The 16,754-nt window shown below is 34.7% G+C and overlaps 1 protein-coding gene across 3 annotated transcripts in view; it reads right to left on the bottom strand.

The window, feature by feature from the left end:
• DPP8 (dipeptidyl peptidase 8) overlaps positions 1–16,754 on the bottom strand; it is a 49,351-nt gene that overhangs the window by 14,418 nt on the left and 18,179 nt on the right. For all 3 annotated transcript variants that reach the window (XR_013993453.1, XM_081049953.1, XM_081049954.1), the window contains 10 exons: positions 15,308–15,418; positions 14,033–14,161; positions 13,341–13,402; positions 10,688–10,788; positions 9,570–9,747; positions 8,549–8,708; positions 5,086–5,165; positions 2,414–2,566; positions 1,992–2,127; positions 683–828 (listed from right to left, as the gene is read on the bottom strand). Coding sequence is in view for 2 of the 3 variants with exons in the window: in XM_081049953.1 (XP_080906079.1) it covers positions 683–828; positions 1,992–2,127; positions 2,414–2,566; positions 5,086–5,165; positions 8,549–8,708; positions 9,570–9,747; positions 10,688–10,788; positions 13,341–13,402; positions 14,033–14,161; positions 15,308–15,418 (1,256 nt within the window). In the remaining variant the exon portion in view is untranslated. The remainder of the gene's footprint in view (positions 1–682; positions 829–1,991; positions 2,128–2,413; positions 2,567–5,085; positions 5,166–8,548; positions 8,709–9,569; positions 9,748–10,687; positions 10,789–13,340; positions 13,403–14,032; positions 14,162–15,307; positions 15,419–16,754) is intronic.

Below are 16,754 nucleotides of genomic sequence, written 5' to 3' on the forward strand. Positions count from 1 at the left end.
AAAGGATTATTTGCTGAGTCCAAGAGTCACATTATAAAAACAGTGTAATTATATTCTAATTTCTTCAAGGGCTCAATGTAAGATATATAATCAAGAATAAACATTAAAAATATTACCAATTAACCAACCCAAAATACTTTCCTCTGATAGTCAGTGGAATTTACTTAATACTCACGAGCTAATATTTAATACAGAAAAAGAAAACTTGAGGTTAAACTTCTTACAGTGCTGAACTGTAGTACAGCAGCCACCTAACTAGCTGATAAAAGTATTCTATTTTGTTTGGCAGAAAATAGCCTTAGAAGAGGGGGAATTCATCAGACAACTATGGCTTTCTGAAAATATCTGTGAAGACTCTTTTTATTTACTAAGACATTTAATTATTTAATTTCATTTCCCAAACAAATTTCTCTACATGGGAAACAACGTATTCACCTACTGACATGAATATTTCATTCCCCAAAACAGTTACAGTAAATTAAGAAATTGATGCTGATTTACAAATTGGCCATCTAATAAGACCCAGCTTTCTAAACTCCTAACATGGACAATTAGACAATAGGCCTGAGTCAGTAACAGCAGAAGCCCAACAGTGCTCAAATCTTAAACAACTGACATTTAAAAAAATAAGTCACCTAAAACACACACACACACACACACACACAAACACAAATATACCCACCTGAGGACCACCATAAATGAACAGGACAGTGGGGTATTTCTTTCCAGGTTGTAGATCATGAGGTTTGTACAGCATCCCATACAATGTAAATCCAGTAGTACTTTCAAAAGAGAATATTTCTGGAGGAGTATAGTCAGGAAGAGGACCTGCGAGGAAATAACATACAGAGTCTGTAAAAGAAGTTCTTATGGGAGCTCTACAATCTGAGAGCAAGGAAAAAATACCATAAACCCACACATACAAATAACTGACCATCCCCCTTTCAAGTCATAAAAGAAATTAAGCAAGAACATTTATCTTTACAAAAGAAAATCTAATGAACGTATTAAATTATCTATTTCAGAAACAGACACATAGTATTTTGAATAATCCTTGCAGTCCATGAGGTGTTTACACGCAGAAGTATACAAATACTTTGTGCTCGGTTTGGTGTAACTTATTTATGGTTAATACATATACCTGATTAGAACTGGAAGCACAAGTTTAACTTGCTCATGGCAGGAGCTCAATAAACATTTGTTTTTGATTATTAGAGAATAAGCACAACCAGAACCGCCACCCCCCGAAAAGAAAATCATGATCAGTCTTTGTTTACCAAAACTATACAGACCTATATCCTAAGTCTGTGAATATTGGAGGATGTTACAGTGTAAGTGGAGATCATCACCATATTACAAATTCTGCTTGTGGACATCAGACTGTATCTACACCCTGTTGTTTTATGTGCATTCTTAATCTCTTAGCAGATATTTAATGCTTGACAATACTTAACAGAGGAAAAAAACTGAGGGATAAAACAGATTAAAAGATTCATAAAATCAGTCTACTCTTTAAGAAATCAAGCATTTTAAAAATAGAAAATTCACAGTGCTCTTCACTTCCATATAGAACGCATGTTCTACCTTTTATTAAGATGGCCACTGCAAATGCTTTAAAAGTTTAAGAAAGCTACCAGCTGGTTATTCCCTAAAGCTTTACTGCTCAAAACGTATTATTAAGTTTAGGATACACTATTTTCAAGTTCATTTATCTGGGATATCGTCCAAACGTGTGAATAAATGGTTTCTTAGCTGATATACTATTTTAATCTTATTTTCAAAAAGGTCTTCCAGACCTGCTTCTGCCTGGAGTAGGAGGTAACATATATTATTTGGTTTTTGATAGAATAGGAGGGGTGGGATCAATCAGAAATAGGAACAGGCAGTGGTGTGAGTTGGGAAGACCCTGTCCAGAAATTGTGGAAATATCACACAGGTTTAATGCATAATGTACTAATCCTACTTAAGATCAGGTTCAGAGAAATGAGTACCTGCTGAATCCAAAATGGTGGCCCAAAATTCCTTTGTTTTGCAAGTTGAGTCATCTTCAGGACTTGACAGCTTGTAAAGGGACACACAGTGTGGATTCTTCTGGTTACTATACTTACTTATAAAGAAGTCACAATGCTAGGGAAAGGAGAAACAATTACTTTTTCCCCAGGGAAAAGTAACAAAGGTTATCTGCTACTACATCTGCACTGATGTTATATCAGGAGTATAAGAGTCTGACCATTTATGTACATATACAATGTTGAAGTTAAGGCTAAGCTTTTTAGAGTTTTTCGTAAGAGAATCAGACTTCTGCAGGCCAATTTCACTAACTTTTATATTACTCAAAAGGAGTATTACATGAGCGGAGGTTTGTTTGTTTTTTCCTATGGCAGGAAACCCTTTTCAAACAGGAACTTAATACCCGGCTGATGCAGCAAGAATGGGAATAGCCTCGGTCGGTCAGCCTCATCACTTCTCCAGGATTTACATAACTGACAACATACAGGTGATGTTCTAAAGGAGAATCTTTGGTGCCTTCAAAATATACCAGTTTTCTGACTTCATCAACCTGGATCTGCCAAAATAACAACATAAAAATCAGTGCCAGTATGACCGTGATAAGGTCAGTAATTCAACCAACAATCCCCAATTTTATTCAGAATCATTTGAGTCACGCTTTGACTGTGCCTCTTTCTAAAACAATTCCCACTAATGTTAATAAACCTGTCGGTTTTGTTTATAACTTAATATAGCTAAGAACAGACCCAGTCTAGAAGGAAAAAGGACACTAGAGTTGCACACTATTGGTAGAGTTTCCTATATGGTCAGAATGGGTGCTTTTCTTAGAATACAAAAATTATTGCATTAAAATACAAGAATTATTTCATTAAAATAGCACCTCTACAGGAAAACAAAACAGGTATATTGCAACTTAGGTCAACCACTCATGCATACTTAACAGAGTCTAATTTTCGTATCCTGTATATTTCTCAGTGTATTACCTTAGGCAGTGCTTTTTGGACTTTTGTACAAAACTGCAAAAGTATTTTATCTATTGGGTTGGGGACTAATTAAACTCAATTGCAAGTAAACTCACAGATAAATTCACTTAATATTCTTCCCAAATCACATGATTCTAAACAAATGGCTTTTATTCTTCCTTTAAAAAATCTTTTACCAGCCTACTAAAACAATGTTCAATAAAATTCAAAATTTTTTACACACTAAAGAAAACAGATACATTTTTAAGAGCAAGAATTTTTAAATGGCCACATTTTCTCCAGGAAGCTTCCCTTTCATCATTAAACATTTTTAGTATACATGGACACAAAAATAAATACAGTTGAGATGAAATAAGCTCATGTAACATATAATGAAAAGACACAAGTGATAGGAAACAGTAGAACAAACATTCATGAAGCTTCACAGGTATGTGTTAATCTGTGCAAAATGTTGGGACTGGTTCTGCTCTGGACCTAGCAGGTGGGAGTCAGACCTTTCCAAATTGAAAAATAACTGGTTAATTCCTCACTCCCAACTATAATAGTTATTTTGTTTATTTGTTTCAGGTATTATTAATCAGAAACATCAGAATCACCGGAGGGACTTTTAAATAGATCACTGGGTCCTACCACTATAGCCTCTGGTTCAGGTCTTGGGTGGGTCCAAGAATTTGCATTTCTAAAAAGTTACCAGATGGTGGTGATGGATTGCTGCTGGTCCAGGGACCACAATTCAAGAACCTTCCCTCAACAGTAAGGGGCACGCAGCCTTAAAAGTCTCAAATCTTTACCCAATTACTGCCATTAGAAATCTTTGTGTGGGAACAAGGTCACTGGTAAAAGTAGAGGGGGAAAAAAGGTAACTTAAAAAAGTAAAGCAAGGATAGAGGGGAAAATAGAAGAATAAGAGACACACAGACACATTACATAAATAAGTATGACATAAAGAAGAAAACTGATACACAAAATGGCAAGTAGTAGAAAGACATTTAGGTTGCCCAAATAAGGTTCAGATCTGCATAAATACAATTTTGGGGGTTCCCTCAGTATTATCCAACCATTACACAGCACGAAGTTTACATCAGTGTAATTTGCTGTTATCAGAACTTAGAATTTCACAATAAGATTCTTAGGTGACAATAACATCCAAGGTCCCTAAAACAGAAAAAAATGTATTTGGATATATAACCAGAAGGCCATATGAGACTCTCAGTGAAAATTAGACTTTAAAGGTAGCCTATGATATTCTAAAGTTTTTACCAGCAAAACAAACCTGGGACCTGGACCTTTGGTCTTTCTCCTTAATCAACTTGGGGACTACAACTGACTTCTATTCAAGCCAGTATACAGAATCCTTCAATAAATCTCTGAATCAATTGGAGGAAATCACAGGCCTTCACTAAATTCTGGTAGCATACATCAACTTAACTGTATGTATCACATATGAAGGATGGAGTTCTTAGAGCTCTCATGACACTGACCACCTAACCGGAATTTGAAACAAATATAAGGTACTATGGTACTATGAAAGGAAAAAAAAAAAAAGAATTCACCGAATTACTACGGAAAGCCACAGCTGAAAATGAAACAAGGTGGATTTCCCTCCTTTTCCCCATCAACCTGTGCTCTGTGTGGATGTCCACCACTCTTTGCAGAGGGCGGGTGAAACTTGACGTTTGTGAGAAAAGATAAACCGGTGAATGAAAGAGAAGCGCCACCTAACAAGTGGTAAATGCAATTTCTAATGTAGAAATGACACAAATAATTTGTAAGAGATTTAAAAGTAATTTTCAAACTATATCTTAATTCACAATTTTTGCTAGACTTGAGAAGTATGGACCAGCCCTTCCCTTACTACATTTGAAAATGGTGAACTTTAATAACCAGTATACATCTAATACCAGAGCTCTAAAATGGGTGAGATTTATAATTTAGACTAAGATCCTTCCTTTCTAACAACTTGAATTCTTTTAGGCCCGAACTTAGTATTTCCAAAACACTGGGGTCATTATGAAGTTGTACTACTGATTTTTAGCACCGCATACACACAGCAGATGTTGACCAAACATATCAGCAGAATAAAAGGACATACATTAGATCCATGCCGGCCAAGCACTTCCCATTCACCACTGGTAATTGCTATTTCCTCTTTGACAGGACACTTGAAATCACCTAAAGATAAATATAGTTATAATTTAGCACTTTATACCAGAGTATAAGCAAACGAAACAATAAAAATAATATTCTAAACTTTTTTCCCCAAAAGATACATTTAAAATTTCAAGATATGTCTGGGGTAAGGAAAATGTTTTGGAACTAGTTAGAGGTGATGGTTGGATTACACTGTGAATATACCGAATACCACTGTTGACTTTTCAATGATTTAATGTTATGTGAATTTCGCCTTAAAAAAAGTCCACAGTTAAAAAAACTGTAAGTTATAAGTCTTCATAATACTCTGGAATAATGATGGAATGATTCATGTAAATAAATTAAAAACAGCAAAATAGATTCTTATGGCAAAGATAGAAGAAAAGAACTCAAAAATACTTGCATTTCTTGGTCTTTGGTTAAACAAACCAAGAAGTCTAATAGGTCAACAAGGCATTTGTTCTAGAAATGAAACAAACTACTTAAAAAAGCCATAGAAGGGAAATTTTATTTGTTCATTTGCCAAAAATAAATTGGGTATCACCACAGTAAATGCTAACATGCCCATTTGTCTTTATGCGATTCTGTCTTGGTAGATGAGGCTCTCTCAGCGGTCTAAGGAGGAGGCTGAAAAATGGAAACTATTTCTTTTTGCCTCTAGCTATGGCTGTGGGAAGTGACAGCTCAGGACTGACTGAGGTGATATGTACAGGGTCTTAACTAGGGTCCCACTCAAGTTAAAACATTGACTTCTTTTTCTTACATACAAAGTACTTCAACTTAGTACTTTAAATTTTATGGCTAAAAATAAATATTATTTAACATATATAAAACAAATGCTAATTGTTTCAGATTATAGCCACTTAAGAAAGAAAAGAGAAAGGAAGAGGAAAACAAAGTGGACATCAAGGAAAAGAAGGAAGATTTAGGCAAGAAAGACGAAGAAAAAAGGAGGGAAAGAGAAAGAAGAGGTAGGTAAGTTGAGTGGCCCAGAAATAGACATGACAGGGAACAGAGGCTAGGCTTTGTGAGATGAATGTTAACTGAGGTAATAGCTCTTCTTACACTCTTCAATTGCAGTAAAAAAATTTAAGGTATCTTTTTATTATTGTCATCAAAATATTGTTTTAAATAATTAACTACTATTCATTCACAGCGCTTTGACCAGTCTTCATCACTAAACTTTCTGGAATTCCATAAAAGGATTTCATTTCTGAACGACAGAGGAATTGGGAGAGAAATTTCACACTAAGGGCCAAGTTAGACTAAGGCTTTCAGGGAAGAAATTCTCCATCTTAGATATACAGAGGGTGGCAAAAAATGTAAACACATTTTAAGAAAGGAAAAAACTATATTAATACATACCGAGAACAAGAGATGAATAGAAGTCACATTTGACTCCTGAAATTATAAGAGCTGCTCAAAGTGGTTACCATCAGCTGATGGTAACCATCGTCCACACACTTCTGATTATGGTGAACTGTTGCTTGAGCAACGGTGACCAAAGTATTAACATCTCTTAAAATGTGTATACATTTTTCTTTGGCACCCCCAGCATTAGATCCTGTCTGTTTTTTTAAAAAAATTAGGCTAAGGGAAGGAGCAGAGTCACAGGCAACATTTATTTTGTTAGTCCTAAGATGGAGTGCACTGTTTCCCAAATAAGAATGATATTAAAAAGGCCATGTTGAAAAAACAAACAACTCAATTAAAATCTCAGGCAAGGATTCAAACATACATTTCTCCAAAGAAGATATTCAAATGGTCAATAAACACATGAAAAGATGCACAACATCACTAGTCATTAGGAAAATGCAAATCAAAACCATAATGACATACCCACTTCACACTCACCTAGGCTATTACCAAAAAAAATAAACAAACAATAAACCAGGAAAATAACAAGTGTTGGCAAGGATGTGGAGAAACTGGAACCCCTGTGCGCTGCTAATGGGAATGGAAATGGTGCAGCCACTATGGAAAAAGAGTATGGTGATTCCTCAAAAAATGAAAACTAGAATTACCATAAGATCCAGCAATTTCACTTCTGGGTATATACCCCAAAGAATTGAAAGCAGGGTCTGAAACATATTTGTACACCCATATTCATGACAGCATTATTCACAATAGCCAAAAAGTGGAAGCAACCCAAGTGTCCATGGACAGATGAATGGATAAACAAAATGTGGTCTATACATACAATGGAATATTACTCAGCCTTAAAAAGGAAGGACATCTGGCACATGCTACAACATGGATGAACCTTGAGGACATTATGCTAAATGAAATAAGCCAGTCATAAGAGGATAAATATACTCTATGATTCCACTTAAACAAGGTGCCTACAGTAGTCAAGTCATAGAGAGAAAAAGTGGTTGCCAGGGGCTAAGGGGGAAGAAGGAATGAGGAGTTATTTACTTCCACTAAATTGGGTACTATTTTATTGGGTAGTTTCAGTTTTGGAAGATGAAAAAAAGTTCTGGAGATGAATGGTGGCGATATTGCATAACAATGTTAATAGACTCAATACCATTAAACTGCACACTTAAAAATGCTTTAAATGGTAAATCTGTCATGTATATTTTTTAAAAATGGTTGAGTCTGTTCAATTACAAATGGCAGTTAAGCATGTAACATAACATCATAAAGTGTCTACTATTCCAAAACAAACTCCATTATTAAAGTAGAAAACCATGACTCAATTTTTAAATAACCCAGCATAAGTATTCAATGTACCATTTCACTTTTTCTAGGCTTACACCTATATTCTGTATTACATTTCCTAGAAGGAAAACCATCACTCTTTAAAGAGAAATTAACTTCAGCTGACATAATATTTAATTTCACTTTGGGAAACATAATTATAACTCTGAAGAGTTATAACTATACATTAACTTCAGTGTAGATGGCGACAATATAAAAAAATTTGGCATAGAAAAATATCTAATAACTATGTAATATTTTAAAAATAGATGTTTAAATCTAAAAATGATATGGGCTCACTTTAAACAAATTAAAAATAACAGTTATGGCAAAAGTAGAAAGTAAAAATAAGTATCCCACTACCCAGAGATTACCCACTATTAATAGTTTATTATATATCTATCGAGAACTTGTCCTATGGGGCAGAGACAAGATAGTAGAGTAGACGCCAACTCACAACTCCCGGAATGCAGATTTCCAATTAGGGTATTGGAAGTATTAAAATGAACATACTTGTAAAAACAAAAAACACCTTTGCCCTGTGTTTACACATGCATTTATATTTTAGTTGAACTTATGTATTGAGTTTAATGATGCAAGTATTGATGATAAAGTATACAAAAGAGACATTACATTACCCTACCCCTCCCACCTTCTGCCCCCAACATTTTCTCTTTTTTAAATAAAAAAGGATTTCTTACTTGGGGCAGGCAGCCCACCACTGGATCGTTTATATTTGCTCTCCTTTAAAATGGATGTAATTTTATATAAATGACGGAAACCTGTTTTGCATTCAGAGGCAAAAATAAATTCAATTTCATCTTCATGACTTTGGGGAAAAACATGAAAGATGTCATGGATCTGTAAAATGAATAGCTTAATTTACTATACACATTAATGAAATTACTACATAAACAATTCAATTAAGCTAGAGAAAGAATTACTTGATAAACATACTCTGAAGTATAAATAACTGTCAGTGCTAGGGGCTATAGTATATTTAAAATTATAGATTTTGCCTGGGCCTTTCATATCTATCTTACTTTAGTGAAAGACTTCATCCATTGAGAAATAAATGTTTCCAAATGAAGAAAAACATGACCAACAGCTTTTTTTTACTCACCATCTCTGTAATCCTTTGAAATGGCATGAGGTTTAATGATATAAATCTTATTAAATAAATGATGAGAAAAAAAAATTTTTTTTAATATTTCTTTTCTAAAGAGAAATATTCTAACAGTTGAAGGGAAAACAGATGTTCACCCATTTTAGGTGAAATCTTATAAAGCCTGTACTCAGCAGAGGAGTGAGCTGGCTTTATTTATTTTATATCTTAAGTTTTCCCCACACAGTTGGAAACTGCAAAATTCAATCCCAAACTGGTATATTTTGGTATAGTTTGCCAATTCAGAAGATAAAGTCTTTTCTAGACAAGACTTGTGGTCCTCTCAGAGGTATTGATGAGGCTGTGTTTTCAATATCTGCTGTGTCCAAAAACAAGGGCAAATCTTCAGGTAGAGATATCATTTCAATGGCATCTACTTTCCATCTACAAACCATTTCATTCTGGAACCATCATTCCAATTTGAAATGTTAAAACTAAGTAAATAGTATTCATGGTTACTTTGAACTTAAAATTTCATTTTAATAGTCTGCTGTAAAACTTCACTTGCTTCAGCATTCTGAGAAAATATATAACCCAGTACAGGAGAAGAGGCATACATTTATCCAGATGTCTGTTGTTTCTTCATAGATAATCAGTGGTGTCACAGAGTCAGGCACTGACTCAATGAGTCTCTGTCTTTCCATGGCATCATCTTCTACTGGGATAAATAATTCAGGAGAGATCAACACTATCTGTAGGCGAGTTTGGGAGCGATCTAGTAGGATGGACCAAGCACTAAACAAATAAAAGAACCAAAAATAAAGCAAGCTCTCAGAAAGTGAATATTCCCCTATTCTCTCTCCTACTACCTGTCAGTTATTTCTGTAATCACTGTGAAAAAAATTGCTTTAATATCTGTTAAATTATCACTCACAAACAGCTAATTAAAAGTATTAGCTTATTCTACACTTATTTTTAAAAGTTAAAGCTTGAATAGAGTTTTTAAAAGCACTTTTCTTTAAATTGTCAAAATCAGATGGCGTTTGACATTGTTTTCTCCCTTTAGTGTCAACAAATGACAGCCTCCTAAAGCTCCTGGGGTCTGCATTAGACACAGAACTGTATGGAATAATCTTCACATAAGACTCTACAAATACTTCTGCTGTAATTAATTTTAAAAATACACAGTTAATGTGAGCCTTAAAGTCATACTATTTTTTTTTGTAAATGACTGATGTCTTTTTTTTCCCGAATTTCATTGGGGAATACTGGGAACAGGGTGTTTCTCCAGGGCCCATCAGCTCCAAGTCATCATCCTTCAATCTGGTTGTGGAGGGCGCTGCTCAGCTCCAAGTCCAGTTGCCGTTCTTCAATCTTAGTTGCAGGGGGCGTAGCCCACCATCCCATGAGGGAATTGAACTGGCAACCCTGTTGTTCTGAGCTTGCGCTTTAACCAACTGAACCATCCAGCCACCGTAAGTCATACTATTTTAACCACACATCACACTGTGAAACCATGACTGGCTAAGTAAGAGAATGAAAATGCAATGCACCTATGCTTACAGGATTACAAATCCACAAGTCCACTTAGTTTATGAAAAACTTTTTGTGCATAAGTAACTACACTGCATATTTACATGTCAAGGTAGTTCTAAGGCAAACCCAACAGCATAGACATTTCTAAAGTTCTGGATCCTAAATTATTTGTAAAGAAGTGACAATTTAACATACGCACTATTTTCCCTCTGGAGTCCATCCAGCTCTGGCAATATATTCAACTCCTTCAAACAGAATCTCGAAAGGCTGAATTAGTTCCTTATCTATGACATCTATAATCTATTGAAAAAGAAAAAAGGAATCTAGTTATAAAGGACTTACAGAATCAACTTACTAGTCTACTTAAATCCTTACCTTTAATAGCATGATACTTTTTCAGACTTAGGTATGTAAAAAGGCATGAAGAATAGAGAATAGAGCAAAACCAGCAGTAAGCTGTGAGTTACCTATACTTGTGCTCTTTATGCCTAAAAAAGTTCTAACCACAAGAATTAGCACAATCTGAAAGTTTTTCCTCATGAATTTATACTAACAGAACCCTTGATGATAACTGGTAAAATCAAGTTTTGAAGACTTTAGACTCTAGTATCTAAGAAAAATATAGTTCCTAGTTCCCTGTATTTTAGCCTAAAATATTATTTGTGTAATGTATTAGTGAAAAGGCCCTGGGTTAGCAAATTTTTTTTCCTTTAAAAGTCTTGTCAACACAATTAAAAAAAAAAAAGAGCAAATGATAACAAGAGACAAAGAAGGACCCAGTCCTCCCACTTCTGGGTATTTATCCAAAGAAACCCAAAACACTACTTCAAGGGGACGTGTGTATCCGTATGTTCGTTGCAGCATTGTTCACAATGGCCAAGATATGGAGGCAGCCTGGGTGTTTGCTGATGGATGAATGGATGAAGAGTAGGCAGTGTATATAGATATACACACAATTGAATATTGCCCGGCCATGGAAGGGAATGGGTTCTTGCCATCTGTGGCGGCATGGATGGACCTAGAGGGTATTGTGCTGATTGGAGTATCAGACAGAAAAAGATAGATGCAATGTGGTTTTGCTTATGTCTGGAGCTAAAGATCAAAATAAACAAACAAAACAGAAACAAACTCACAGATACAAAAAACATTTTGATGGTTGCCAAATGGAAGGGGGGTGGGAGGAGGGAGGAAAAGGGAAGGGATGAAGAAGTCCAAATTGGTAGTTATAAAATTGGTAGTCAAGGGGATGTAAAGCATAGGGCACATGGTCAATGATATGGTAGTAACCATGCATAGTACCAGGTGGGTAACTAGTCAGGGAGATCACTTGAATTATATAAATGTCTAACCCCTATGCTATACACCTGAAATTAGTATACAATAATATTAGATGTCAACTCTAATTTCAAGTTAAAAAGGTGGGAGAAGGAGAAGGGGAATAAGAGGTCCAAATTTCCAGGTATAAAACAAATAAGTCATGGGGATGTAATGTACAACATAGGGAATATAGTCAACAATATTATGATAGCATAGTACAGTATCAGATGGTTTCTGGACTTATGGTTATCACTTCTTTAGGTATATAAATGTTGAATAAGTATGGTGAGCACTTGAAACTAATATTGTATGATAGCAATATTTTAAGTAAAAATCCTAAAAAAATGACCAAAGAAAGGATCTGAATAGATAGTTCTCCAAAAAACGATATACTAATGGCCAATAAGCACATGAAAAGATGCTCATTATCATTAGCCTTCAGGAAAATGTAAATCAAACCACAATGAGATACAACTTCAAACCTACTAGGATGGCTATAACAAATAAGACGAAAAGTAACAAGTGTTGATGAGGATGTGGAGAAACTGAAAACCTTATACACTGCTGGTGGGAATAGGAAATAGTGCAAGCCACTTGGGGAAAAGTCTGGCTCAAAAGTTTAAACATAAAAGTTATACAACCCAACAATTCCACTCCTAGGTTATCTAGCCAAGAGAAATGAAAACGTATGCCCACACATTCATGGTAACATTATTCATAATAGCCAAAAGGTGGAAACAACCCAAATGTCCATAACTGATGAACGGATTAAAAAAATGTGGCCTACCTACACAATGGAGTATTAGATAAAAAGTAATGAACATTGATACATGGTGTCACTTGGATGGAGCTTGAAAACATGATGCTAAGTGAAATAAACCAGACTAGATACTATATGATTCCATTTACATGAAATGTCCAGAACTGGCAAATCTATAGACAGAATGTAGATTAGTGGTTGCCCAGAGCTAGGGAGCATAGGGAGATTGGGGTATAATTAAAGAATGTGGGGTTTCTTTTTTGGGGTGATGAAAATGTTCTAAAATGGACTTGTGATGGCTGCACAACTCTGTGATTATACTAAAAGCCATTTTAAACTTTAAATGAGTAAAACTGTATTACATATGAATTATATGTCAATAAAGCTGTTTTATAAAGTCTTAATTAAATCTGTAATTTATCTTGTGTGCATTCAGCTTATAAGCATTTGACTGTCCAAATGGATAGCATTACAAGAGAAATGCAGGATATTTAATAAACCGTAGACATGTATCTAACACAGAAGGTAACTCACCTGTCTATAACCAGTATTTTAAAAATATTGATCTAGAGAATTAACAAAGACAAAGAGGAGAAACAATTGGAAAGGAGTGGTAAATATGCATATCCCCATATTCTTATTTTGGGAACCAGCAGAAAGTTTTCAAAGTGGAAAATAAGGACAACCTGAAATCATGATCTATGTATGTCTCAGCAAATTCAGTGAGTCAAAAAACAAACAAACAAACAAAAAAACCCTAACATTTTATACTTACCCTTCCTTCAGAATCAATCATTATTTCCGACATCTTAAAAGTGACTTTTGGATTTGCTGTGCCTTTAGAAAGAAACACAAATGAGTAGTAATGCATATTCAAAATTATTCAGACTAATTTTGCCAGATCAATCCTCTTAAACTTAAATCAGGAATACTGTAGAGTCAGTTTTATTGAGAGTCAGATTCTCAGAATTCTACTGCAAATTCATAGTTTTTAATATGGGTATAAAAAAGGCCAAAAAACATCAAGAGTCAGTATGAAATGAAAAAAGGGGAAATTCTGTATGATTTTGTTAGGTTGGTGCAAAAGTAATTACAGTTTAAAAGGTTAAAAATAACTGCAAAAACTGCAATTACTTTTGCACCAACCTAATATAACTGAAATGCTGTAAAAGGCAAAAGGGGGAAAGTTATCAATTTAGTAGACATAAGCCCTTTAAAATCTCCATTTCCTAGAGAGATACCGTTTTATTCCTTCCTTGAAATAACCAGTTCTGTGCACTTCCCACCTTTGAAAATAATTAAAAAGGATCAGCTTGTAGTTAAAAAATCTACTTCAGTGATAATAAACATTCCATCCTTACTAAGGGCTGTAAATGACCAACATTGACCAAAACTTTGGATTACACACAGAATCTTGTTTGGAAAGTAGAAATGAGTGAATATAAATACACCAAGGGAATACAGTACCTGTTTTAGGATAACGAAATGAATCTGCCCTCCTTGTTTCCAACATAGGGGATGTAACATGAATAATTTCCACCTCGGATTCATCATTTTCTTCATACAAAATTCTAAGAATTTTGCTGCCACTGGGAGCTTAAAAGAAATTTAAATATTGAAAATTTAGAAGAATTATTCCAGAAAGTAATCAGAACTGACCATTTCCTCCAGTACTATATTTCCCACAGTGGAAAATAATTTACATATAAAATATGCTGCCTTTTATGTATGAAAATATCACTAGTCTTTGCAGTAGCAATGTGAGTTACTGCTAAGCCATTTTTACTGGTTAAAGGTTACTCCTTTAACCATGGTGACCTGGAAAAACACATGTGAAGAACTCCAGTCCTTGCATACCTTAAAATGCATTCCTTATTGAAAAATGAATCTAATAACATTCACAGTATTTCCTACAACAAAATAAATGCTATTTAAATAGTATCCAGTTTTTTTGAATGGTTTCTCTAATCATGGCAAAATTTTGTTCTGACAAACACAGTTATGGCAAAACACTTTACATCTTAAAACAAAAATCCAAATATAAGACATGGCTTAAAAATAAATATTTTTCACGGTCGCTTAGAAAAGTGTTCAGAATGCTAGCCACAATCCATTACTGGGTCATAAAATCTATTAACGGGTCATAACCAGTATTAAAAAAAAATACAACGAATAAAAAATATACATCAGAATAATTACACACAAGGATAAGTTTGCTTCATGAAATTTATTTTCAGTTTTATATTTACTGTGTAAGTACAATGTATTAGGCTGGATGTAAAGCAAATTTCTAACTGGGTCATGGTCAGGAAGTTTGAAAACCACTGCTTTAGCAAGCTATTTCTCAGGCAGTAAATACTTGTAAATTCACTAAGAAAAAGAAGGAATTTATGCTCTTTTTTCCGATCCATTCATACACTAATTTGGCCATCTGTTCATGCGGACTCTCTAGTCAACCCTGCGATTCATTAAGGCATGGTATTTATTGTGCCACCAACATTACCAAGACCAGCTTCTAGATGAGAAATTGAAAAGGGTAGTCGAAGGACCTGAGCCACTGAACCACAATACAATTGTTTTGATTAGAATTCACTGTGGTGGGATGTAGCCTGTATGTTCTAAATTAACTACGAGTAGATCTTCATCACTTCAGACTCTACTACTCAGGATCTAGAATCTGGGCATTCAACTAGGTGAATCTCATCGTATTTTAATGACCTACATTATTTTGAACACCCTTACTTGTTTCAGCTTCTGGACACCACCAATAGCCAGAATATCTATCAAATTCTTCTTGAAGAACAAAGGTAGCAACTCCAGCTGATCTGGGATCCTCTTCCATGTTGGCTAGCTCTAGAAAAACAGAAAAGGCAAAATTATCACAGGAAGTTATCTATCTTTTAATAGGTACAAAACAGAATGATTCAGCTTATTTTGAAAGGCAGCTGTAATATAGTGGGGAACTCTGGAGCCAAATGGACTGAAGTCAAATCTTGGCTCCATCAGTCACAAACTAACTGACCTTTGGGCAAATCACCCAATCTCATTCCACTGAAGCATTCCCATTAGTAAACGGGAGTAAGAATCTACCTTTTAAAGTTACAAGCATTAAATGAGTTAATTCACACAAAGCACTTAGACCAAAGCCTGAACCATAGTATGTGTTCCATAAATGTTAGTTGTTACTTTTCCATTTAGCTAGAACATGGAAAAAATATATGTGAAGAGTCATGTTGACTTGTAACTCTCCTACATAGGGAAAGTACATCTTTAGATCTAGAATGGGTCTTACAGATCTTGTAATTCACCATTCCTCCTCCTCTCTCCCATTCCTCCCATTCAACCAGAGCAGCTCAGCTTTGATCTATTTTACACTTAAGTTTCTAGCAAATAGCTTGAAGGGAACTCTTGCTTTTAAAACAAGAGCAATAACACCACAAAGCCATAATTATATAAGATTTCATGACATGGGGAAATGTTTACAATATACCTGAGTTAAAGAAAAGCACATTGCTAAATAGCATGTACACTGTAATTCCATATATAAAAATGTTATACAAATACATTATTTTAAAAAGTATTGGGATATAATCCAAAATGTGGTTCTCTCCAAATAGTGAGACTATGGAGAAGCTTTTTTAACAAACTGCTTTATAATTCACAAAATCTTAAGTGTACTTTTTATTTTTGAAAAACGTATATATTTGTATAACCACACCCTATCAAGACAGAATACTTCTAACACTCCAAGGATGTTTTCGCATGCCCCTTCCCAGTCACTGTCCATTCCTGACCAGAAGCAACCACTGATTTCTACCATCACAGGCTAGTTTTGCATATTCTAGAATTTCATATAAATGAAATCATACAGTATATACTTTATGCCTGTCTGCTCTTTGAGATTCATCAGTGTTGTATCAATACCATGTTGCTCTACTAATGTATCAGCAATTCATTCCTGTTTATTGCTGAGTAGTAGTAGTTCCTTGTATACCATAGTTGTTTTTTTTTAATCCATTTATCTGTTAATGGACATCTGGGCTGCTTCCAGTTTTTGGCTATTATGAAGAAAGATGCTATGATCATTCTCATATAAGAATCTTTGTGGACGTATGTTTTTATTTCTCGTGAATACAGATCCAGGAGTGGAATGCTAGGAAGTGTATGTTTAACTTTGTAAGAAACTCAT

Source organism: Rhinolophus hipposideros (genome assembly GCF_964194185.1).
Source record: "Rhinolophus hipposideros genome assembly, chromosome: 5".
In the NCBI taxonomy this organism is placed as follows: Eukaryota; Metazoa; Chordata; class Mammalia; order Chiroptera; family Rhinolophidae; genus Rhinolophus; species Rhinolophus hipposideros.